At 45.5% G+C, this 24,568-nt stretch overlaps 1 protein-coding gene across 1 annotated transcript in view; it reads left to right on the top strand.

Annotated features, from left to right (window-relative positions):
• LOC143767192 (deoxycytidine kinase 2) overlaps positions 1-14,819 on the top strand; it is a 29,571-nt gene extending 14,752 nt beyond the window's left edge. The window contains exon 7 of the mRNA XM_077255312.1: positions 14,198-14,819. Within this exon, the coding sequence (XP_077111427.1) occupies positions 14,198-14,224 (27 nt within the window). The 3' untranslated portion in view covers positions 14,225-14,819. The remainder of the gene's footprint in view (positions 1-14,197) is intronic.
• Positions 14,820-24,568: the final 9,749 nt, after the last annotated feature.

Genomic DNA, 24,568 nt, shown 5'->3' on the forward strand with positions numbered 1-24,568 from the left:
GCTCGGAAGGGAAGGAGCGCCGTTTGACTTTTCAATGCAAAATTGACTGGAATTGAGATGGGACGCCATGTTGCGTTTGGAGAGCCCCTGATGTGCCTAAACATTGAAACCCCCCACAAGTGACACCATTTTGCAAAGTAGACCCCCTAAAGAACTTATCTAGATGTGTGGTGAGCACTTTGACCCACCAAGGGCTTCACAGAAGTTTATAATGCAGAGCCGTAAAAATAAAACAAAAAAAATGTTTCCCAGAAAAATTATTTTTTAGCCCCCAGTTTTGTATTTTTCCAAGGGTAACAGGAGAAATTGGACCCTAAATATTGTCCAATTTGTCCTGAGTACGCTGATACCTGATATGTGGGGGGGGAACCACCGTTTGAGCGCATGGCAGAGCTCGGAAGGGAAGGAGCATCATTTGGAATGGATTGGTCTGCAGGCGTCACATTACGTTTGCAGAGCCCCTAATGTACCTAAACAGTACAAACCCCCCACAAGTGACCCCATATTGGAAACTAGACCCCCCCCCAAGGAACTTATCTAGATGTGTTGTGAGAACTTTGAGCCTCCAAGTGTTTCACTACAGTTTATAACGCAGAGCCGTGAAAATAAAAAATCTTTTTTTTCCCCACAAATTATTTTTTAGCCCCCAGTTTTGTATTTTCCCAAGGGTAACAGGAGAACTTGGACCCCAAAAGTTGTCCAATTTGTCCTGAGTACGCTGATACCCCATATGTTGGGGTAAACCCCTGTGGGCACACGGGAGAGCTCGGAAGGGAAGGAGCACTGTTTTACTTTTTCAACGCAGAATTGGCTGGAATTGAGATCGGACGCCATGTCGCGTTTGGAAAGCCCCTGATGTGCCTGAACAGTGGAAACCCCCCAATTATATCTGAAACCCTAATGCAAACACACCCCTAACCCTAATCCCAACGGTAACCCTAACCACACCTCTAACCCAGACACACCCCTAACCCTAATCCCAACCCTATTCCTAACCGTAAATGTAATCCAAACCCTAATTTTAGCCCCAACCTTAACCCTAGCCCTAATCCTAACCCTAGCCCTAATGGGAAAATGGAAATAAATACGTTTTTTTAATTTTTCCCTAACTAAGGGGGTGATGAAGGGGGGTTTGATTTAGTTTTATAGCGTTTTTTTTATCGGATTTTTATGATTGGCAGCCGTCACACACTGAAAGACGCTTTTTATTGCAAAAAATATTTTTTGCGTTACCACATTTTGAGCGCTATAATTTTTCCATATTTGAGACCAGAGTCATGTGAGGTCTTGTTTTTTGCGGGACGAGTTGACGTTTTTATTGGTAACATTTTCGGGCACGTGACATTTTTTGATCGCTTTTTATTCCGATTTTTTTTGTGAGGCAGAATAACCAAAAACCAGCTATTCATGAATTTCTTTTGGGGGAGGCGTTTATACCGTTCCGCGTTTGGTAAAATTGATAAAGCAGTTTTATTCTTCGGGTCAGTACGATTACAGCGATACCTCATTTATATCATTTTTTATGTTTTGGCGCTTTTATACGATAAAAACTATTTTATAGAAAAAATAATTATTTTGGCATCGCTTTATTCTGAGGACTATAACTTTTTTTTATTTTTTTGCTGATGATGCTGTATGGCGGCTCTTTTTTTGCGGGACAAAATGACGCTTTCAGCGGTACCATGGTTATTTATATCTGTCTTTTTGATCGCGTTTTATTCCACTTTTTATTCGGCGGTATGATAATAAAGCGTTTTTTGCTTCTTTTTTTTTTTCTTACGGTGTTTACTGAAGGGGTTAACTAGTGGGACAGTTTTATAGGTTGGGTCGTTACGGACGCGGCGATACTAAATGTGTGTACTTTTATAGTTTTTTTTTTTTTTATTTAGATAAAGAAATGTATTTTTGGGAATAATATATATATACATATATACACTCACCGGCCACTTTATTAGGTACACCATGCTAGTAACGGGTTGGACCCCCTTTTGCCTTCAGAACTGCCTCAATTCTTCGTGGCATAGATTCAACAAGGTGCTGGAAGCATTCCTCAGAGATTTTGGTCCATATTGACATGATGGCATCACACAGTTGCCGCAGATTTGTCGGCTGCACATCCCAAAGATGCTCCATACAAGGCAGGATGGATCCATGCTTTCATGTTGTTTACGCCAAATTCTGACCCTACCATCCGAATGTCGCAGCAGAAATCGAGACTCATCAGACCAAGCAACGTTTTTCCAATCTTCTACTGTCCAATTTCGATGAGCTTGTACAAATTGTAGCCTCAGTTTCCTGTTCTTAGCTGAAAGGAGTGGTACCCGGTGTGGTCTTCTGCTGCTGTAGCCCATCTGCCTCAAAGTTCGACGCACTGTGCGTTCAGAGATGCTCTTAGGCCTACCTTGGTTGTAACGGGTGGTGATTTGAGTCACTGTTGCCTTTCTATCAGCTCGAACCAGTCTGCCCATTCTCCTCTGACCTCTGGCATCAACAAGGCATTTCCGCCCACAGAACTGCCGCTCACTGGATTTTTTTTCTTTTTCGGACCATTCTCTGTAAACCCTAGAGATGGTTGTGCGTGAAAATCCCAGTAGATCAGCAGTTTCTGAAATACTCAGACCAGCCCTTCTGGCACCAACAACCATGCCACGTTCAAAGGCGCTCAAATCACCTTTCTTCCCCATACTGATGCTCGGTTTGAACTGCAGGAGATTGTCTTGACCATGTCTACATGCCTAAATGCACTGAGTTGCCGCCATGTGATTGGCTGATTAGAAATTAAGTGTTAACAAGAAGTTGGACAGGTGTACCTAATAAAGTGGCCGGTGAGTGTATATATATATATATATATATATATATATATATATATATATATATATATATATATATATATATATATATATATATATATATATATATATATATATATATATATATATAAATTTTTTTTTTTTTCTTTATTTAGGAATTTTTTTTTTTTTTTTTTTACACATTTGGAATTTTTTTTTTTTTTTTTACTTTGTCCCAGGGGGGGACATCACAGATTGGTGATCTGACAGTTTGCACAGCACTCTGTCAGATCACCGATCCGACTTAGAGCACTGCAGGCTTACCAAGCGCCTGCTCTGAGCAGGCACTCGGTAAGCCACCTCCCTCCCTGCAGGACCCGGATGCCGTGGCCATCTTGGATCCGGGACCTGCGGGGGTCTCAGGGAAGCCCGCAGGGAGCCCCCTCCCTGCGCGATGCTTCCCTATACCGCCGGCACACCGCGATCATGTTTGATCGCGGTGTGCCGGGGGTTAATGTGCCGGGGGCGGTCCGTGACCGCTCCTGGCACATGGCGCCGGATGTCAGCTGCGATAGGTGGCTGACACTCGGCCGCGCTCTCCCCCACCCCCCGTGAGCGCGGCCGATCGCGCTGGACGTACTATGTCCTTGGGAAGTAGGGCCCACCCCACATGGACGGAATAGTACGTCCAATGACAGAAAGAAAGGGGTTAAGGACCAAGCCAATTTTTACAATTTTGACCAGTGTCCCTCTGAGGTACTGTATAAGCCGAGGCACCCAATTTTGCCACGGAAAATTGGGTAAGCTTATTGACTCTAAAATAAGCTGGGTATACATTGTCCCCCTCATCCCTGTCCTGCTATGCATGGCTCCCCTGTCCTCCCCTTCTATGCATGGCTCGGTGTCCTCCCCCTTCTATGCATGGCTCGGCGTCCTCCCCTTCATGCTCACCCTCCTCGCGTGGTCCTGCATGTCCCTTCATCTGTTGTCCTGGCGCCGGTAGCTCTCAACTCCTCTGCTTAGTGGTCACATGGTAACAGTCATTACGGTAATGAATATGGCACGTGACCGCTGAGGAGAGGAGAGCTGCCGGCACCAGGAAAACTGAGATGCAGGGACGTGCAGGACCATGCGACGAAGGCGAGTGTCACAGCTGCCAGCTCCTGCCGCTGACTGGAATTGAGATTGGACGCCATGTCTCATTTGGAGAGCCCCTGATGTGCCTAAACAGTGAAAACCCCACACAAGTGACACCATTATGGAAGCTAGACCCCCCCCCCCCCCCCCCAGGAACTTGGCTAGATGTGTGGTGAGCACTTTGAACCCCCAAGTGCTTCACCGAAGCTTATAACTTGGAGCTGTGAAAATGAAAAAAATCATATTTCCACAAAAATGATCTTTGCCCCAAAATGTTTATTTTCCCAAGGGTAACAGGAGAAATTAGACCCCCAAAGTTGTTTTGCCAATTAGTCCCAAGTATGCTGATGCCCCAAACGTGGGGGTAAACCACTGTTTGGGTGTACAGCAGGGCTCAGAAGGGAGGGAGCACCGCTGGACTTTTTGAACGCAAAATTGTCTGGAATCAATGGTGGCGCCATGTCGCATTTGGAGAGCCCCTGAAAAAGCCTAAAAAGTGGGAAAAAACCCCCCCCCCCCCCCCCCCCAATTCTATCTCTACCCTAACCAACAAACCCCAAAGCGCTGTAGCCCAAAGCTAACTCTAAAAGAAAAAAATAATAAAATTATATATATATATATATTTATATATTTTATTTTTTATATTTTCCCTAACTAAGGAGAAGATAAAGGGGTGTTCACAATAAAAAAAAAAAAAAAAAAAGTGATCACTGGGATAGACCATCACAGTGATCAAAATGAACCAATGGGAAGAATTTCCTATTGTTGCCGGGTGCCAACTGACAGATCTTGGCGGGCGCACTGCGCATGTGCCCGCCATTTTCTCCAGGAAGAAGACACTGGTGGCCCCTGGGGACTTCATGGAGGGGGGGGGGGGGGCTGCCTGGACACCAGAGGTACCGGGGACCTTATTTTGTCTGGGGTCTCAGCTACCCCCAGTAGCCAAGACTCTGGAGAAATTCTGAGTCTGAGGAGCACTATACACTTAAACCTCAGCGCCGTTAAAGGGAAGGTACTGTGTTTGTAGATCCTTAATAAATCAATGTAATGTAGCATAATGTGCTGTTAAAAACCAAGTTTTGAATGCATTTGAAACCTATTTCGTGTGTTATGAGTTTAAAGAAGGCACTGGAGGCTGACATCTTGCTTTCACAGTAGCAGCACGACATTATCAGTGTCATAGGGCACCCCATGGTCATAGATGACAGCTGACCCTTTCTATTGTAAAAGAACTGTCACTGCTGTGAACTGGGCACGCCTCTGGGCTGCACAATTCACAGTAGTGGGAGTGTTCTGCTGCCATATTCATGGAGCCCTCGGATCTGCTAACATAAGCAGTACTGCTTCCAGCAGAACAGATCATAGATTGATGGCTGATGGGAGTATAATTCAGGAGAAAAACATGAGAATAGCAGAGACATCAAGGAGGAACAATGTACCATTAGGCTGTGTGCACACGTAGCAGATTTTTCGCGGTTTTTCGCTATAAAAACGCTATAAAACCGCGAAAAAAAGCTAACATTAAGGATCCTATGTAACAGAATGCAATCCGCATTTTTTGTGCACATGCTGCATTTTTTTTCCTGAACGGAATCGCAATCCAGAAAAAAACGCAGCATGTTCATTAAAATTGCGGAATCGCGGCGATTCTGCACCCATAGGAGTGCATTGATCTGCTTACTTCCCGCACGGGGCTGTGCACACCATGCGGGAAGTAAGCAGATCAAGCGCGGTTGGTACCCAGGGTGGAGGAGAGTCTCGGACTGGGCACCATATAAGTGGTAAAAAAAAAAAAAGAATTAAAATAAAAAATAGCGATATACTCACCCTCTGGCGGCCGAACCTTCTCATCGTCTTCTGTGGTGTGTGTGAAGGACCTGCGATGACGTCAGTCACATGACCCGCGGTCACGTGACCGCTACGTCAATGGAAGGTCCTGAACACACAGCATTAGGAACGGACGCCGCTGAGGTGAGTATAACTTTTTTTTTTTTTTTTTTTTTTATTATTATTTTCAACATTCTACCTTTTACTATAGATGCTGCATAGGCAGCATCTATAGTAAAAAGTTGGTCACACTTGTCAAACACTATGTTTGACAAGTGTGACCAACCTGTCAGTCAGTTTTCCAAGCGATGCTACAGATCGCTTGGGAAACGCTAGCATTCTGCAAGCTAATTATGCTTGCAAAACGCTAGTTTTCTGCGGGCATATGCATGCTAATTCTGCATGCGATATACCCGCGGCAGGAGGCGCAGAATTGCCGCGGAAATTTCCGCGGAAATTCTGCTACGTGTGCACATAGCCTAAGCATTATCGAACAGGAGCTGACAGCTGCACAGCAGGAGCTGTGATTCATCCCTTCATAAGATAAGGAGCTGCAGGTCTGCAGTGAATGGCCAGGCATTGTGGAGGGGGGGGGGGGTGGTGGTGAGAGAATTGTGTAATCTGGGTGAGACTGATGGGAGAGAGAAAAACAGTAACTGCTGGTGATGGTAGATCAAAGGGCAGTCTCCCACAAAATGGTGCTGCCCTGTGATGCTACTCTTCATTCTGCCCCAGGGATACTAGACCACCCAAAAGGGGAGGCAAATGGTGATGTCAGCAGTTACTTTCCCAGTTAACAGTAAAGCTGGTAAGTCTTACTATAGCTGCTTGAGGGCTAAAACGGAAAATGCTCCCCCTAGTGGTAAATATATATTTGTAAGAAAATATATAATTTTCATATAGAAATGTTTGCAAACATTGCATTAATACATTTTAATTCTAACCCCTTCCCGACCCATGACGCCACGTAGGCGTCATGAAAACCCGTGCCAATCCGACCCATGACGCCTATGTGGCGTCATGGAATGATCGCGTCCCTGCAGATCGGGTGAAGGGGTTAACTCCTATTTTACCCGATCTGCAGGGAGAGGGGGAGTGGTACTTCAGCCCAGGGGGGGTGGCTTCACCCCCCCGTGGCTACGATCGCTCTGATTGGCTGTTGAAAGTGAAACTGCCAATCAGAGCGATTTGTAATATTTCACCTAAAAAAATGGTGAAATATTACAATCCAGCCATGGCCGATGCTGCAATATCATCGGCCATGGCTGGAAATACTGAAGTACCCCCCCCCCGTCCTCTGTTATGGGGTCCGGTCCCCTCCATCCGCCTGCCGGCTCCCCCGTCCTCCTGTCCGCTCCCTCCTTGCCCAGACCCACCCCCCCTGTGCTCCGTTCCCCCCCCCCCCCCCCCCGTGCTCCGATCCACCCCCCCACCACCCCTTCATACTTACCGATCCTCCCAGTGTCCGTCCGTCTCCTCGCTGGGCGCCGCCATGTTGGAAAATGGCGGGCGCATGCTCAGTGCGCCCGCCGAATCTGCCAGTCGGCAGATTCCTTACAGGTACATTTTGATCGCTGTGGTAGGTTCTATCACAGCGATCAAAATAAAAAAATAATAAATAACCCCCCCCCCCCCCCCTTTATCACCCCCATAGGGACAATAATAAAATAAAGAATTTTTTTTTTTTTTTTTTCCTCTAGGGTTAGGATTAGAACTAGGGTTAGAACTAGGGGTAGGGTTAGGGGTAGGGTTAGGGTTACGGGTAGGGTAATTAGGGGTAGGGTTATGGCATGTGCACACAGAGCGGATTGGCAGCGGATCCGCAGCGGATTGGCAGCGGATCCGCAGCGGATTGGCAGCGGATCCGCAGCGGATGGGCCGCGGATCGGCAGCGGATCCGCAGCGGATTGGCAGCGGATCCGCAGCGGATTGGCCGCGGATCCGCAGCGGATTGGCAGCGGATCCGCAGCGGATTGGCCGCGGATCCGCAGCGGATTGGCCGCTGCGAATTCGAAGCAGTTTTCCATCAGGTTTACAGTACCATGTACACCTAAGGAAAACCAAATCCGCTGTGCCCATGGTGCGGAAAATTCCGTGCAGAAACGCTGCGTTGTATTTTCCGCAGCATGTCAATTCTTTGTGCGGATTCCGCAACGTTTTACACCTGTTCCTCAATAGGAATCCGCAGGTGAAATCCGCACAAAAAAACACTGGAAATCTGCTGTAAATCCGCAGGTAAAACGCAGTGCCTTTTACCTGCAGATTTTTCAAAAATCGTGCGGAAAAATCTCACGAATTCGCAACGTGGGCACATAGCCTTAGGGTTAGGGTTGGAATTAGAGTTAGGGTTGGAATTAGGGCTAGGGTTGGAAATAGGGTTAAGATTAGGCTTGTGGTTAGGGTTACGGATAGGGTTAGGGGTGTGTTGGGGTTACAGTTGTGGTTAGGTTTGGGATTAGGGTTACGGTTGGGATTAGGGTTAGGATTAGGGTTGGAATTAGGGTTACGGTTGTGTTGCGGTTAGGGTTGTGGTTAGGGGTGTGTTGGGGTTAGGGTTGTGATTAGGGTTATGGCTACAGTTGGGATTAGGATTAGGGGTGTGTTGGGGTTAGTGTTGAAGTTAGAATTGAGGGGTTTCCACTGTTTAGGCACATCAGGGGTCTCCAAACGCAACATGGCGCCACCATTGATTCCAGCCAATCTTGCATTCAAAAAGTCAAATGGTGCTCCCTCCCTTCCAAGCCCCGACGTGCGCCCAAACAGTGGTTTACCCCCACATTTGGGGTACCAGCGTACTCAGGACAAACTGGGCAACAACTGTTGGGGTCCAATTTCTCCTGTTACCCTTGCAAAAATAAAAAATTACTTGCTAAAACATAATTTTTGAGGAAAGAACAATTATTTTTTATTTTCACGGCTCTGCGTTATAAACTTCTGTGAAGCACTTGGGGGTTGAAAGTGCTCACCACACATCTAGATAAGTTCCTTCGGGGGTCTAGTTTCCAAAATGGGGTCACTTGTGGGGTGTTTCTACTGTTTAGGCACATCAGGGGCTCTGCAAATGCAATGTGACGCCCGCAGACCATTCCATCAAAGTCTGCATTTCAAATGTCACTACTTCCCTTCCGAGCCCTGACGTGCGCCCAAACAGTGGTTTACCCCCACATATGGGGTATCAGCATACTCACAACAAACTGGGCAACAAATATTGGGGTCCAAATTCTCCTGTTACCCTTGTGAAAATAAAAAATTGCTTGCTAAAACATCTTTTTTGAGGAAAGAAAAATGATTTTTTATTTTCACGGCTCTGCGTTGTAAACTTCTGTGAAGCACTTGGGGGTTGAACGTGCTCACCACACATCTAGATAAGTTCCTTGGGGCGTCTAGTTTCCAAAATGGGGTCACTTGTGGGGGGTTTCTACTGTTTAGGCATATCAGGGGCTCTGCAAACGTAACATGATGCCCGCAGACCATTCCATCAAAGTCTGCATTCCAAAACGTCACTACTTCCCTTCCGAGCCCCGGCATGTGCCCAAACAGTGGTTTACCCCCACATATGGGGTATCAGCGTACTCAGGAGAAACTGGTCAACAACTTTTGGGGTCCAATTTCTCCTGTTAGTCTTGCAAAAATAAAAAATTCTGGGCTAAAAAAATATTTTTGAGGAAAGGAAACACATTTATTATTTTCACGGCTCTGCGTTATAAACTTCTGTGAAGCATTTGGGGGTTCAAAGTGCTCACCACACATCTAGATAAGTTCCCTTGGGGGTCTAGTTTCCAAAATGGAGTCACTTGTGGGGAGTTCCTACTGTTTAGGCACATCAGGGGCTCTGCAAACGCAACCTGATGCCCGCAGAGCATTCCATCAAAGTCTGCATTTCAAAACGTCACTACTTCCCTTCCGAACCCCGACGTGTGCCAAAACAGTGGTTTACCCCCACATATGGGGTATCAGCGTACTCAGGAGAAACTGGTCAACAACTTTTGGGGTCCAATTTCTCCTGTTACTCTTGCAAAAATAAAAAAATTCTGGGCTAAAAAATATTTTTGAGGAAAGGAAACACATTTTTTATTTTCACGGCTCTGCGTTATAAACTTCTGTGAAGCACTTGGGGGTTCAAAGTGCTCACCACACATCTAGATTAGTTCCTTGGGAGGTCTAGTTTCCAAAATGGGGTCACTTGTGCGGGAGCTCCAATGTTTAGGCACACAGGGGCTCTCCAAACGCGACATGGTGTCCGCTAATGATTGGAGCTAATTTTCCATTCAAAAAGCCAAATGGCGTGCCTTCCCTTCCGAGCCCTGCCGTGCGCCCAAACAGTGGTTTACCCCCACATATGGGGTATCACCGTACTCAGGACAAACTGGACAACAAAATTTGGGGTCCAATTTCTCCTATTACCCTTGGGAAAATAAAAAATTCTGGGCTAAAAATCATTTTTGAGGAAAGAAAAATTATTTTTTTATTTTCACGGCTCTGCGTTATAAACTTCTGTGAAGCACCTGGGGGTTCTAAGTGCTCACTATGCATCTAGATAAGTTCCTTGGGGGGTCTAGTTTCCAAAATGGGGTCACTTGTAGGGGAGCTCCAATGTTTAGGCACACAGGGGCTCTCCAAACGCGACATGGTGTCCGCTAACGATTGGAGCTAATTTTCCATTCAAAAAGTCAAATGGCACGCCTCCCCTTCCGAGCCTTGCCATGCACCCAAACAGTGGTTTACCCCCACATATGAGGTATCGGCATACTCAGGAGAAATTGCCCAACAAATTTTAGGATCCATTTTATCCTGTTGCCCATGTGAAAATGAAAGAATTGAGGCTAAAAGAAATTTTGTGTGAAAAAAAAGTACTTTTTCATTTTTGCGGATCAATTTGTGAAGCACCTGGGGGTTTAAAGTGCTCACTATGCCTCTAGATGAGTTCCTTGGGGGGTCTAGTTTCCAAAATGGGGTCACTTGTGGAGGAGCTCCAATGTTTAGGCACACAGGGGCTTTCCAAACGCGACATGGTGTCCGCTAACGATGGAGATAATTTTTCATTCAAAAAGTCAAATGGCGCTCCTTCCCTTCCGAGCCTTACCATGTGCCCAAACAGTGGTTTACCCCCACATGTGAGGTATTTGTGTACTCAGGAGAAATTGCCCAACAAAATTTAGGATCCATTTTATCCTGTTGCCCATGTGAAAATGAAAAAATTGAGGCTAAAATAATTTTTTTGTGAAAAAAAAGTACTTTTTCATTTTTACGGATCAATTTGTGAAGCACCTGGGGGTTTAAAGTGCTCACTATGCTTCTAGATAAGTTCCTTGGGGGGTCTAGTTTCCAAAATGGGGTCACTTGTGGGGGAGCTCCAATGTTTAGGCACACGGGGGCTCTCCAAACATGACATGGTGTCCGCTAAAGATTGGAGCCAATTTTTCATTCAAAAAGTCAAATGGCGCTCCTTCCCTTCCAAGCCCTGCCGTGCGCCCAAACAGTGGTTTACCCCCACATATGAGGTATCAGCGTACTCAGGACAAATTGGACAACAACGTTCGTGGTCCAGTTTCTCCTTTTACCGCTGGGAAAATAAAAAAATTGTTGCTAAAAGATCATTTTTGTGACTAAAAAGTTAAATGTTCATTTTTTACTTCCATGTTGCTTCTGCTGCTGTGAAACACCTGAAGGGTTAATAAACTTCTTGAATGTGGTTTTGAGCACCTTGAGGGGTGCAGTTTTTAGAATGGTGTCACTTTTGGGTATTTTCAGCCATATAGAACCCTCAAAATGACTTCAAATGTGAGGTGGTCCCTAAAAAAAATGGTTTTGTAAATTTTGTTGTAAAAATGAGAAATCACTGGTCAAATTTTAACCCTTATAACTTCCTAGCAAAAAAAAAAATTGTTTCCAAAATTGTGCTGATGTAAAGTAGACATGTGGGAAACGTTATTTATTAACTATTTTGTGTCACATAACTCTCTGGTTTAACAGAATAAAAATTCAAAATGTGAAAATTGCGAAATTTTCAAATTTTTTGCCAAATTTCCGTTTTTTTCACAAATAAACTCAGAAATTATCGACCTAAATTTACCACTAACATGAAGCCCAATATGTCACGAAAAAACAATCTCAGAATCGCTAGGATCCGTTGAAGCGTTCCTGAGTGATTACCTCATAAAGGGACACTGGTCAGAATTTCAAAAAACGGCAAGGTCATTAAGGCCAAAATAGGCTGGGTCATGAAGGGGTTAAGCTTAATTTCACAAAAAAACAAACTATAAGAAAACTGGCAACTTCCCTTTAAAAAGCGGCGCTGTGGTTTAAGTACCCTTAACTGCCACCGTTTAAAGGTGTATCAGCAGTCGTTAAGGGGTTAAATCTGTAATTGTGGTGTACTCAATATTGCTTGTTTGCAGGTGGAATTGCTCTGACTGGTTAAAGATTTCTGAAATGCACACGTTGCTTATTGTATAGGAAGTCTCCTAACAAATTAAAGACCACAATTTCCCAATGTGCAGCTGACCCCACACCATACTAAGAAAACCGTATTACTTACCCCCTCCCAGCAGTGATGTGACATTACACTAGCTTTGTCAACATGTCACCGCTGCACGCTAACACACTGGGGTAGTGGAGAGCTAAGGAGGGTGGGTAATACTATTTGCATATGGCATGACACTTTCTGAAAGGGGCCAACCCCTCTGACCACTTGAATACCACTGTTAATCAGTGTCTACTGGCTTCACTTTTAAATTAAAAACTGCCTATATAGTGCAGTAGAATTGCGGTATTTAGAAGTGATCAAATTATCTCCAGTTCAAATCCACTTTACCCCCCCTCCCAAAAAAAAAATCCTCAGTTACGGAACTCTTAAATTTTATTTTATCACTTTTTTTTTTCATAAGTCTGACTTTCAGAATATAAAATTAACCTGTAAAGAAATTTGTAGTGCCAAAGCTGCATTTTTATTTAGTTTTTCTTATGTTTGCCACCACTTCCTAAAGATAAATGCAATCAGTATGTTGTAACGTACCCCAAAGTCATATTAAATTTTTTTTTTCCCTTCTGAGCTGCAAAGTGCAAACTGCGTAGTCGGGAGACAATCAACCCCAAAACTTGTTGCACAATTTCTTTTACTATACTTGGAAAATGCAAAAAAATTGGCTAAAACATTTGTGGGAAGTTGTCACCCTCACCCCCCCCATTTTCACAGATCAACATTGTAAATGTCTATGAAGCACTTGTGAGTAGTGATGAGCGAGTGTACTCATTGCTCGCGTTTTCCTGAGCACGCTCGGGTGATCTCCGAGTATTTATTAGTGTTCGGAGATTAAGTTTTCATCGCCTCAGCTGAATGATTTAGAGCTACTAGCCAGGCTGAGTACATGTGAGGGTTGACTGGTTGCTAGGGATTCTCCACATGTACTCAGCCTGGCTAATAGCTGTAAATCATTCAGCTGCTGTGACGAAAACTAAATCTCCGAGCACTAAAAAATACTCGGTCACCCGAGCGTTCTCAGGAAAACCCAAGCAACGAGTATATTCGTTCATCACTACTTGTGAGTTCAAAGTGCTCACAACACATCTAAATACATTAATTGAAGGGGGTCTAGTTTCCAAAACTGGTTCACTTGTGGGGGATTGTTTAGGCACATCAGCGGCTATCCAAACGCAACATTGCATTTGCTAGTGATTCCAGCATTTTCACCAAATTTCCAAATATATTTATATTTTCACTAATAAACGCAAGTTATATTGAAGAAATTTTACCACTAGATTATGCAGTGGTGTCACAAAAAACTCTCAATCAGTGGGATCCGTTTAAGGGTTCGAGTTATTCCCACATACTGACAAACTGTAAAAATTTGGCCTGGTTATGAAGGTGAAAACTGGGTGAAGGGGTTGGTATAACAAACAACCCCTTTACACTCCTCCCATGCCATCAGCACTCGCAGTGCCAAGGCTCGTGTGGTTGACACGTGAGCCTTGTGCCCTACTGGCATTGGCATCGTTGTCTCCACCTATGTACAAATTCGACAGGAAGCCAGGGCTGCATTTGATCTGACTTCCTCTTCATGTTCAATTCTTATGAATGTGGGGACAGCGATGCCAACACTTATTGGGTGCTAGTCTCACATGTCAAGACAACGACACGAGAGCCATAGGACCGCAAGTGCTGACACCAGAGGTGAGTATAAGCTTTTTTTTTTTTTTCTTATTGTAGCCAAACAATTAAAGAAGGGGTTGTCTTAGTAGTGGACAACCCTTTTTAAAATGAAAATCCAAGTTGTCTGTTGGAAAAGGTGGGGGAGGGTAGTTTTCCTAATGCACACAAGAACCTCACTGATGTGCAATAATTTTGTCTACAAACCACCTTTCAAAATGACTGCAGATGTTTGTTCTTAGTATTGAGGAAAAGCAGTTAATTTTATATATAAAACATTTTTTTTTCACCATTTTAGGTCAAAGACTTTCTCACGGCCCTCTAACCAGTACTTGAAAAACTTTCTACTTGATGTCTTGCAGCTAGTGGATTGTTGGACTTAACTCTTGGTCATCAAAGGCTTTTCTCTATTTGTTTTATGTTCATACCTCCAATATATTTAAACTTCTTAGCATTTGTTTTAGCTTTGCCTGTAAATATGGTCTTTTTGCTTTAATTTTTATAGTGTTTTCCTCATTAAGATTTGTGAAATGGGGTTTTTATAACCACTTGCATTAATAGTTGGTTGTTCCTTGAACACTTTGAAACCTAAATGGCAACTTGTTTTGTACAAATATACCTATGTATATAGAAAAATATACGCTGGTTTCAGCACATGATGCTGGCTTAAATCAGCATTGTGGAGGCTGTAAAGCTGACTCTAGACTTGCATTACTAAGTCTGATATATATATATTTTTTTTAATGATATATTACTAATTATTGTCCTTTTTTATGAAGTGGTTTTCATTTTGGCTTGCATACACCACATCCTTGACATTTTTACAAGTGTCCGAAACATGTCTGCTTTACATCTTATATCTTCCAAGAAGGTGTCATTTTATTGCTATTTTTAAATAAATTTAAAATCAATGACTTATATATCTTCTTGTGGTACAATGGATGTCTATTATTCAGACAAATTTGTGAATTGGTGTTTAATCACAAATGCTGTAGCCCTTGGGGAAATACTCAGCAGAAAGCACACAATTATACTAGTGAAAGTTTGTACTACCGGATTGCTCAATACAGTTGCAAATGTACTCTTGTTGGGAAAAAATATCTATCCTTTCATTAAAAGTTGAGTCCACTTGTGATGTTAACATGCCACAAAGAATGACTTCGTGATTGTGGCTACGTTGGAGCATTCTGAGCATAGGGCAATCACCTGGAAGATGGACACCAAGAGGCAGCTTAGGCTCCAGCCTAAACTCACCTCCTGGTTACCATGGAGGACCAGAGCAAGCAGCAGCCATCAGCTCACAATCAACATGGACACAGGAGGGGCAGCTGTTTTGAGCCAGAGGAGCAGATTCTCGCAAGACCATTTGGTGTCCAGATAGGATGTGTTGCCTATACCAGAACAACCTCTGAATCTGGAGAGACCAAAATAAATGGGGAGAGTGTGCTATGTAAGAACCTGTCAGTAGTGAACTGGCAGAAAAATCTATTCAAACTGCATTCACAAAACTATTAGTGAGGAGTCCCTTGTCTTTGCAGCAAGCCTTAGATCCGTTGTCAGATGTTAAGTGGAGGGCTCCCGAAAAACCTTATTAAAAAGAGGGAAGAAAAAACTTAAGGAAGTTTCTACCGACTCTTTTCTGTTATCAGAAGAACAATGCCATAGTGAGTCTTCGTCCTCAGTGAGTGATGTAGGGGGAAGACCATGTTTTCCAGTGTAGGATACAGATAAGCTACTTAAAGGGAAACTGTCACCCCGAAAATCGAAGGTGAACGAAGCCCACCAGCATCAGGGGCTTATCTACAGCATTCTGTGATGCTGTAGATAAGGCTAGTTTCACATTAGCGCTTAAAACGCATCCGCAAGTGGTGGAAAAAACGCATATAAATGCGTACAAACGCAGTGTTTTTTAGACGCATGCGGTATCGCATGCGGTTAAAAAAACGCCTCGTTTATATGCGTTTTTTCCAGGACGTCCCCCTGACAGCACATTGGAGGACGTCCTCCTCCTCCTTGCAGGGACAGGAAATACAACACGAGAGGTTAAAAGGTCCCACTCCACCCCCTTTCCCTCAGTCTTTTTTCCTGTCCCTGCATGGAGGGACACACGAGAGTAACAGCGCGATACAGCGTGAAGACTCACCAGACCGGAGGGCTCGGGGGATCGTGCGGCTAGGCCAATATCCTTCCCCCGCAGTATTAAGCCCGAGGCAGAAACTTCCCGGTGGGGAGTCCCTCTGCCCAGAGACCAGTCGAGCGGACGGGCTCCTGGGTTGAACCGCTCCCTCCCGGGGGGGGGGGGGGGGCTCGGTTCAGGTGCCAGGAGAAGAGGCGCCGCAAAGGAAAAAATCCGGCGCCAGCAGCAGGCGCAGCGGGCGTTCTACAGCGTGGAACGCGGCAGTAAGAACCCATATACCTTCCGGTATCAGCGCAGGTAAGGTGACGTTATATCCGGGGGGGCGCCCTGACGCCCTCTCCTCCCGGCATCTCGGCGTGCGTTCCACCTGGTGGAACGCAGAAGTGAGCGTCCTTAAAGGCGCAAAACACAGAACACCGCAGAGTTTCATCCAGTGTTCCTTCCGGTGTAAGGAGCGCTAGATTTGAATTTCGGGAGAAGCATTTTTGGGCTGCAGGACACAGGATTTTGTGGGTCTGTGCTAGCCAGGATGGGGAAAAATGCTGGAGACTAAGGGTGAGTGCGGCAGATGCTGCTATATCCCTCATTTTGTTTGTTTGTTAAATCTCATATTTATGCGGGGCATTTCTCAACAGAGAATGTGGAGGACAGAAATGAGGAGACGGGGGGGGGTAAGTGCGCAGTTTACTTACATACGCCCGCACACTGAGCCATTCTTATTCTTATTGTAGGATAAAGAGGCCACTCAGACTCTCCTCTCTCAGGCAAAAAAGTCGGGCAAAGTGTTATCAAAATCTAAGAGATGCTCCATATGTAATGTGAAGCTTTCAGAAGCATACAAGAAAGCTCTCTGCAGTTCTTGTATCACTAAGGTTGTCAGAGATGAACAACCAGCAATGTTATCAGAGATGAGTCTAATCCGAGAGGAGATCCAAAATTCTTTGGCCTCTGTCTCAACGGGATATGGGCAGTCCGAGTCCGGCTCGTAAGAGACCAAGAAGGGATCCAGTACAGGAAGACCAGGATGGTTCTTCAGAAGCGGAATCGGATTACAGAGATTTTGACCAAGAAGAAGAATTGCCATTGGAACAAGAACAAGGGAGAAGGTATTACTTTCCGGTAGAAGACACAGAAGAGCTGGTTCAAGTGGTCAGAAGTACCATGCAGATAAAAGAAGATCCACGTCCAAGATCTAGACAAGATCAGATGTTTGGAGGTCTCACACATCAGGAACAAACAGTATTCCCGGTGAGCGACCATATTCGTCGTATGATATCACAGGAATGGAGAGACGCGGAACGTAGGTTGGTGATGTCTAGAGAGTTTAAAAACCGTCTTCCATTCGATCCAGAAGAGATCAAGACATGGGAAGAAATTCCCAAGGTAGATGTCCCCATAGCCAAGGTGGCAAAGAAGACATCCATACCTTTTTGAGTATTCATCTAGTCTCAAGGATGCAATAGACCGTAAGGCAGATATCCTGTTACGTCGAACCTGGGAGACTTCAGCAGCTTTAATAAAGACTAACGTCGCAGCCACGTCAGTAGCAAGATCCATGTTCCTGTGGATGGAACAATTGGAAGAACATTTAATGAATAAAACTCCAAGAGCTGATATAATTTCTTCCCTACCTATCAAAGTCAGCCACGGCCTTCATGGCAGACACCTCGGCTGAATCCGTTAGATTTGTGGCCAGAAATAGCTCTTTGTCAAACGCAACCCGAAGGGCCATTTGGCTTAGATCTTGGTCGGGGGATAATGCATCCAAAAATAAATTTGTGTGCCATTCCATTTACAGGCTCTAGAATATTTGGTCAGGCTTTAGATGACATTCTAGAATCTGCAGCTGACAGTAAAAAAGGGTTCCCCGAGGATAAACCTAGGAGATTTCAGCCCTTTCGGAGAAGACCACTTCCCCCAACGCAGACAACCGGAGTATAGAGAGCAGTGGAGATCAGGCAGAGGAACCTTTAGGAGTTCTTACGCCCAGAACAGAAGGGGAAGATCTTCCCTTTTTGGTTCAAGTTATAGACCAAGAAAGCAATGACGCCATAGGTATAGGCGGGAGACTAAGCTTTTTAAGTCACTGGAGTCAGATCTCAGACAACAGTTATGTCCTCAAAATAATCTCAGACGGTTACAAAATAGAGCTGATTTCCTGCGTACCGCAAAGGGTTATTGCACCAACAGTGGTAGCTACAAATTCCCCTATGTTCTCAGACCTGCAAGATCTTTACAAATCCCCGGTTATAGTTCGGGTTCCCTGTCCGGAATTAGGCACAGGTCATTATTCCTCCCTATTTTCAATTCCAAAAGCGTCGGGAGAGTCCCGTACAATAATAAATTTGAAACCTCTGAATGTATACATCAGGTACAAAAAATTCAGAATGGAATCGATCAGGTCAACCATTCACCTTATAAACAATGATTCGGTGATGTGCACTCTCGATCTGAAGAGTGCGTATTTTCAGGTTCCGATACACCCCTCATCTCAGGAGCTTCTGAGATTCTCGTTGAGTTTTCCGGACCAAACCTGCCACTTCCAATTTCAATGCCTCCCATTCGGTCTAGCATCTGCTCCAAGAATTTTCACGAAATTGATAGCAGAAGTAGTGGCATTCCTAAGAAACCAAGGAATAACAATAATTCCGTACTTGGACGATTTTCTCATCGTAGCACAAACAAAGGTCATTCTGCTGCAACACAGAGATCGGGTTATAGCAGTATTGGAACAACTAGGATGGGTGGTAAACCGAAGAAAGTCTCATCTAAGACCAGAGACCTGAAAACATTTTCTGGGAGTACTCTTGGATTCTGCAACCAGACAATCCTTCTTGCCAAGGGACAAACGAATCTCATTAATAAAGATGACTCTACAGTTCCAAAAAAGGCCAATTACGATAAGAATGGCCATGGAAATCTTGGGGAAGATGACAGCTTGCATCCCTTGTGTCAGATGGGCTCAGGCGCACTCAAGACCCTTACAAGAACAAGTACTCTCGGTATGGGATCGTTCCCGTTCATCGTTGGACAGAAAGATGCTCCTATCAATGAAGGTAAGAAGATCACTACGATGGTGGACTCAGGACTACAATCTAAGAATTGGCGTCCCTTGGATATCATCCCCTTGCGTGGTAATCACCACGGACGCAAGTCTGTGGGGATGGGGAGCACACTTGGGAGGAAGATTCTTTCAGGGCAAGTGGCCCGAAGAAATCAGTCAGATGTCGTCAAATTACAGAGAGCTATACGCAGCTTGGGAAGCCCTCAGAAGAAACTATTCATGCCTAAAGGACAAACACGTAAAGATCCTATCAGACGTCACAACAGTATCCTTTTTGAGACATCAAGGAGGTTCCAGACACAGGGCGCTTCAAAATCTAGCGCAAAGAATATTTGCCTGGGCAGAAAACGTGGTCCTATCAATAACAGCAGTGCATCTAGAAGGATCCCAAAACATCCTAGCAGACTACCTAAGCAGGAAGAAAGTTTGTCCAACCGAATGGGAATTAAATCAAGAAATGTTTCAAATACTATGCCACCGTTGGGGAACGCCCAGGATAGATTTATTCGATACAAGAAAAAATTCAAAGGTGTCCAGATTTTATTCCCTCAACCCTTCAGACATGCCGGAAGCGGTCGATGCCTTAAGCCAAACATGGAACGAACCTCTGTCTTACGCGTTCCCCCCGTTATTCCAGTAGTGCTCAGGAAGATTCAAGAGGACCAGGCAACGGTGCTGACGATTGTACCATTCTGGCCAAAGAGAAGTTGGTTCCCGTTGTTGGGAGCCATGACAGTGGAAGATCCCATCCAACTCCCGTTATGGAAGGATATCATTCATCAGGGGCCGGTTTTGCACCAGGACCCGGAGAGATTACATCTATCAGCATGGATCCTGAAAGGGACATCTTGAAATCCAGAGGTTTTTCGGATGAAGTAATCACAACCATCCAGGCTAGTAGGAAGCCTGTGACCACAGCCATCTACCACAAGATCTGGAGGAAATTTTGTTTGGAAAGTGGCAGGTCGGCCGTGACACCGGGGACTTTGGATGTTCCTAGAGTCTTACATTTTTTACAGACTGGCTTTAACTTGGGGCTCAGGCCGAGTACAATTAAAGTCCAGATCTCTGCTCTCAGTACCTTCTTGGATTATCCGTTGGCTTCCCACCCCTGGATAATTAGATTTGTTAAAGCTATCCAGAGATTACGTCCTACTTTAAGACAACTAGCTCCTACGTGGGACTTAAATCTGGTCCTCAGGGCTCTATGTAAAGATCCTTATACGCTCGAGGAAGACATGCCCATTTCAATACGTACCTGGAAGACGGCCTTTTTAGTAGCGATTACAACTGCTAAACGCATAGGTGAAATTCAGGCTCTATCTATCAAGGATCCATACCTTCAGGTTCGAGAAGACCATATAATTCTAAAATTAGATCCAGCTTTTATCCCTAAAATAGCCTCGGTTAAAAACCGAGACCAGGAGATAATTTTGCCGTCCTTTTGTGAGAACCCTGCTAATGAGAAAGAACAGACTTTACACTCCCTTGATGTTAGGCGGGCGGTATTAAACTATTTAGAGGCCACTAGCTCCTGGAGAAAAGATCCTAATCTTTTTATTCTTTTTGGGGGTAAGAATAAAGGTAAAAAAGCGTCCAAGGCTTCAATAGCTAGATGGACAAGCTATCCCCTCTGATGAGTAGACCTTTGAAATTATAGTCGTGATCCAACAGGGATAAAAGCGCACTCTACTAGGGCTGTTTCAGCATCATGGGCTGAGCGAGCAGGAGCGTCCCTAGATCAGATTTGCAAGGCCGCAACTTGGGCCAGGGTAGACACATTTTGTAAGCATTATAAATTAGATGTAATGGCAGCCCAGCAGATGTCATATGGGAGAAAAGTTCTCCAGGCAGTTGTCCCACCCTAAAGGAGGTTTTCTTTGGTATTCTCCAATGTGCTGTCAGGGGGACGTCCTGGAAAATGGTTATTATACCTACCGATAATTCGGTTTCCAGGAGTCCATCCTGACAGCACAGTTATTTCCCCCCCTATGCATGCCAGTTCATATGCTGTAATAGGTTTGGTTAATAAAGTTTTCAAAGTATATCTATCCATGGTGTGGTACTTGTCAAAACACTGAGGGGAAAGGGGGTGGAGTGGGACCTTTTAACCTCTCGTGTTGTATTTCCTGTCCCTGCAAGGAGGAGGAGGACGTCCTCCAATGTGCTGTCAGGATGGACTCCTGGAAACCGAATTATCGGTAGGTATAATACCCATTTTCCTGCGTTAGCGTTTTTGGTGCACATGATTTTTCTCTTGTGAAATTTCTCATCAAGATAACCAGACACCGCCAATGGGACTACAGAGGGCGTGTATTATGGAATCTCTCTATCTCTCTATCTATATATAACCCCTGAACTGCTGGAATCTTCAGATTTTGCTCCTGTCATGATGGATCTTCGCATGGAGAGCTTTTATTTCAACCTGGATTTAAGCATCAAGCTGTTTCTTGACTGTGCTTTTGCTTGGGAGCAAGACAGAAATTGCGAAAGATGGAGGAGACGACGTAGGCGTTTTTGGAGACACCCCATTATCGAACTACGTGAGAGCCGTGGAGCCTATAACACGCTGTATGCCGAGCTTAATGCCAATCCGGAGAAATTCCAGGAATACACAAGGATGTCGCAAGACTCGTTCTGGGATTTGCTTGGTTGTGTCCAAGGAGCCATACGGCGACAGGACACCCAGCTCCGTAGAGCGATTCCACCGGAGGAACGTTTGCTGGTTACATTAAGGTACGTTCCAAATCTAAACCAATGACAGTCCAAATTTTTTGTTTTCCGACGTGTATTTTTGGGGTATTTTCCTTTCTTTCTTTAGTGTAACCACACCATAAGTAGAATAGATTGTAATGTTTCTTGGGTTTGTGGAGCGCCCCCGCACCGCCGCAGGGCCGAGGGGTACCCGGAGCCGGGCCTCTAGGTCTCAGTCCTGGGGTTGTCACGGTGGCTAGACCCGGTCCGTGGCCCTGTCTGTCAGTGGGGGACGTCCGGTGCAATAAGTGGTGTTGTAGCGGTGCAGGTCGCGGTAAATAATGAGGACACCAGTTTGCAGTCTCTTTACCTCTTTACTGAAGATGTTGGAGACCTCAGTCCAGAGCGCTGTTAACTGGGTTTTCAGAGACCGGCCGGTCCAACGACACATCAGGAGTTCTCCTCACAGGTGGGAATCAGTATCTACCTTCTAGCGCTGTGTGTTGTAGTTCTTCCCTGCTGAGCTCCCGGGATAGTCCTCACAACTGTTTCTTTCTGTCTCTACTGTTCTTTCTCCGTCCTCCAGGTGATATGGTAGGACGCACCCGTATGACGGGGTAGGCCTGGAGTTCTTCCGGGACCCTAGAGTCGCCCCTCTCCCACAGCTGCCTCCGTTGTCTGCTTAGGTGTTAAGTGAGACAGCCAACCTGTAATTAGCTGTCCTGCCGTGGTTTGCAATGTACTTAAAGTCTCTTACTTGCTCGGCGTTCCGGCCACCGATTGTTTGCGCCTCAGAAGGATGTTGCCTCGGTCTAACAGCAAGACCCCTTCTGGTATTTCTCCTTTTGCTTGATCTCCCGTTGTTTACTGGTTAGTTCTGCTCTGAGGAGTCTGCCAGGATCCCCATCCCTGACAGGTCCTCTCACTAGCTCTTCCCAGCTACTTCTCCCTCTCTTCCTGTCCAACCCCCAGTTTTACCAGAGTTGTGAGGAGTGGCCTACTAGATAGGACCACCCCCCCTGGTGGCCGGAGTGTGAAGTGTGGTGTGAGTGTACCTGGTCAGAGAAACTCCTTTAGTGCAATCAGACGTACCACAGCTCCCCATAGTGGCGGAGCCACAGTACTGCAACAACCAGGACTCTGGGGTGCTGCACTCCCCCCCCCGGTTAAATCCAGTACTCCGGGACTGGGAAAACAAGAACAATAATACATGTTAACAGGAAACACACAAACTTTTGAAATAGCATAACAATTGAACATAACAAGGCTTCCCTTTACGGGAGGTGAGGATTCTTGAACGTTGCAAAAGTTAGGTCATGCACAGTTTATGACTCTCAGTTCAGTGATTGAAACAGCGGGGACCCCGGGTAAACAAAGGGGCCCCCCTTTTTGAAAGTTTTTGAGCAATTCACCGTCCATTACTCTATTGTCCATTTAAAAACCTGTAACAAAAAGATATATATACAACATTTTCAATTAAATAGCAGCCCTTATTAATACCTCCAAAGTTTGTAGCGGAGGGGAGTTTGATTTTGAGTGCTGCGTGTGGACCTTCGCAGCGCAGGGGTTGCTATTGGCCTAACAGGGCCCGCTATGCTTGCTACCGCTGGTGTAGTGCGCTGTCTTCTAACTACACTTCTAGTGAGTCTGGGTAGCACTGGCAGGTTAGGGCTCTCAGAGCTGCAATTATCAACAGTGGGTACAGCAGATTCACTGATAGCAGAGGGAGGATTTGCCGGTTCAATGGTTGGCATGGCATCTTCAGGCAAGGCTTGTTGAGGTAGTGGAGCCAGATGATCTGGTACCACCATTGTTTCTGGCGGGTCCGGCTGTTCAAACATTACAACAGGTACCGCAACGGCTTGGTTTATCAGCGTCCAGGACTGGGGAAAGTCACCAAGGACAGTATGGAACATTTTCTCCTTTTCCACCGGCGGGGAGATCTCTGGGGCCGTGCCCCTCTCTTTCAATTTATCGGGGCAGACCTTAAGGTGATCCCTGGATACCGCTGTCGAGGTCTCCCCTTTGTCCTTGCTGATGAGACAGACCTTAGTGTTGTCGAAGTCGGATGGCAAGATGGTATACGGTTCCGCTTCCCATTGGTCATCGAGCTTGTGTAACCTCCTCTTCCGTTTAAGCACTTGCTCACCAGGTGACAGGGGAATCGCAGGAGCGCGTTGGTTGTAGTCCCTTTCTTGCTTCTGCCTAGCCTGGGCGAGACTTCTCTCCACACACTCTTGCACTTCGCGGTACCTTCGCTGCCTTTCTGCATCCCAATCCGCATCCGGCGAGGTATCTTCAGGTACTAGGACCCCCATGTCCAGATCAACGGGTAACCGACTAGACCTTCCTCGCATCAGGTACGCTGGAGTACAGTTGGTGGAACTTACTGGGATGTGGTTGTACATATCCACCAAGTCAGGCAACTTTGTCGGCCACAGATTCCGTTCTTCCACAGGCAAGGTCTTCAATAAATCGATTACTACCTGGTTCATCTTCTCGCACATCCCGTTGGTTTGAGGGTGGTACGGTGTAGTTCTGATCTTCTTACACCCGTACAACTGGCAGAATTCTTGGAATACTTCTGCTTCAAAGGCAGGCCCCTGGTCGGTCAGTACCTTCTCTGGGTAGCCATGGGGTCTACAAAAGTGCTGCTGGAAGGCCCTGGCGGCAGTCCTGGCCGTTAGATCTTTAACAGGCACAACCACCAGAAACCTGGAGTAGTGGTCCACGATGGTAAGGGCGTAGATATAGCCCGTCCGGCTAGGTGTCAG

The sequence above is a fragment of the Ranitomeya variabilis genome, chromosome 4, assembly GCF_051348905.1.
Source record: "Ranitomeya variabilis isolate aRanVar5 chromosome 4, aRanVar5.hap1, whole genome shotgun sequence".
Classification (NCBI taxonomy): domain Eukaryota; kingdom Metazoa; phylum Chordata; class Amphibia; order Anura; family Dendrobatidae; genus Ranitomeya; species Ranitomeya variabilis.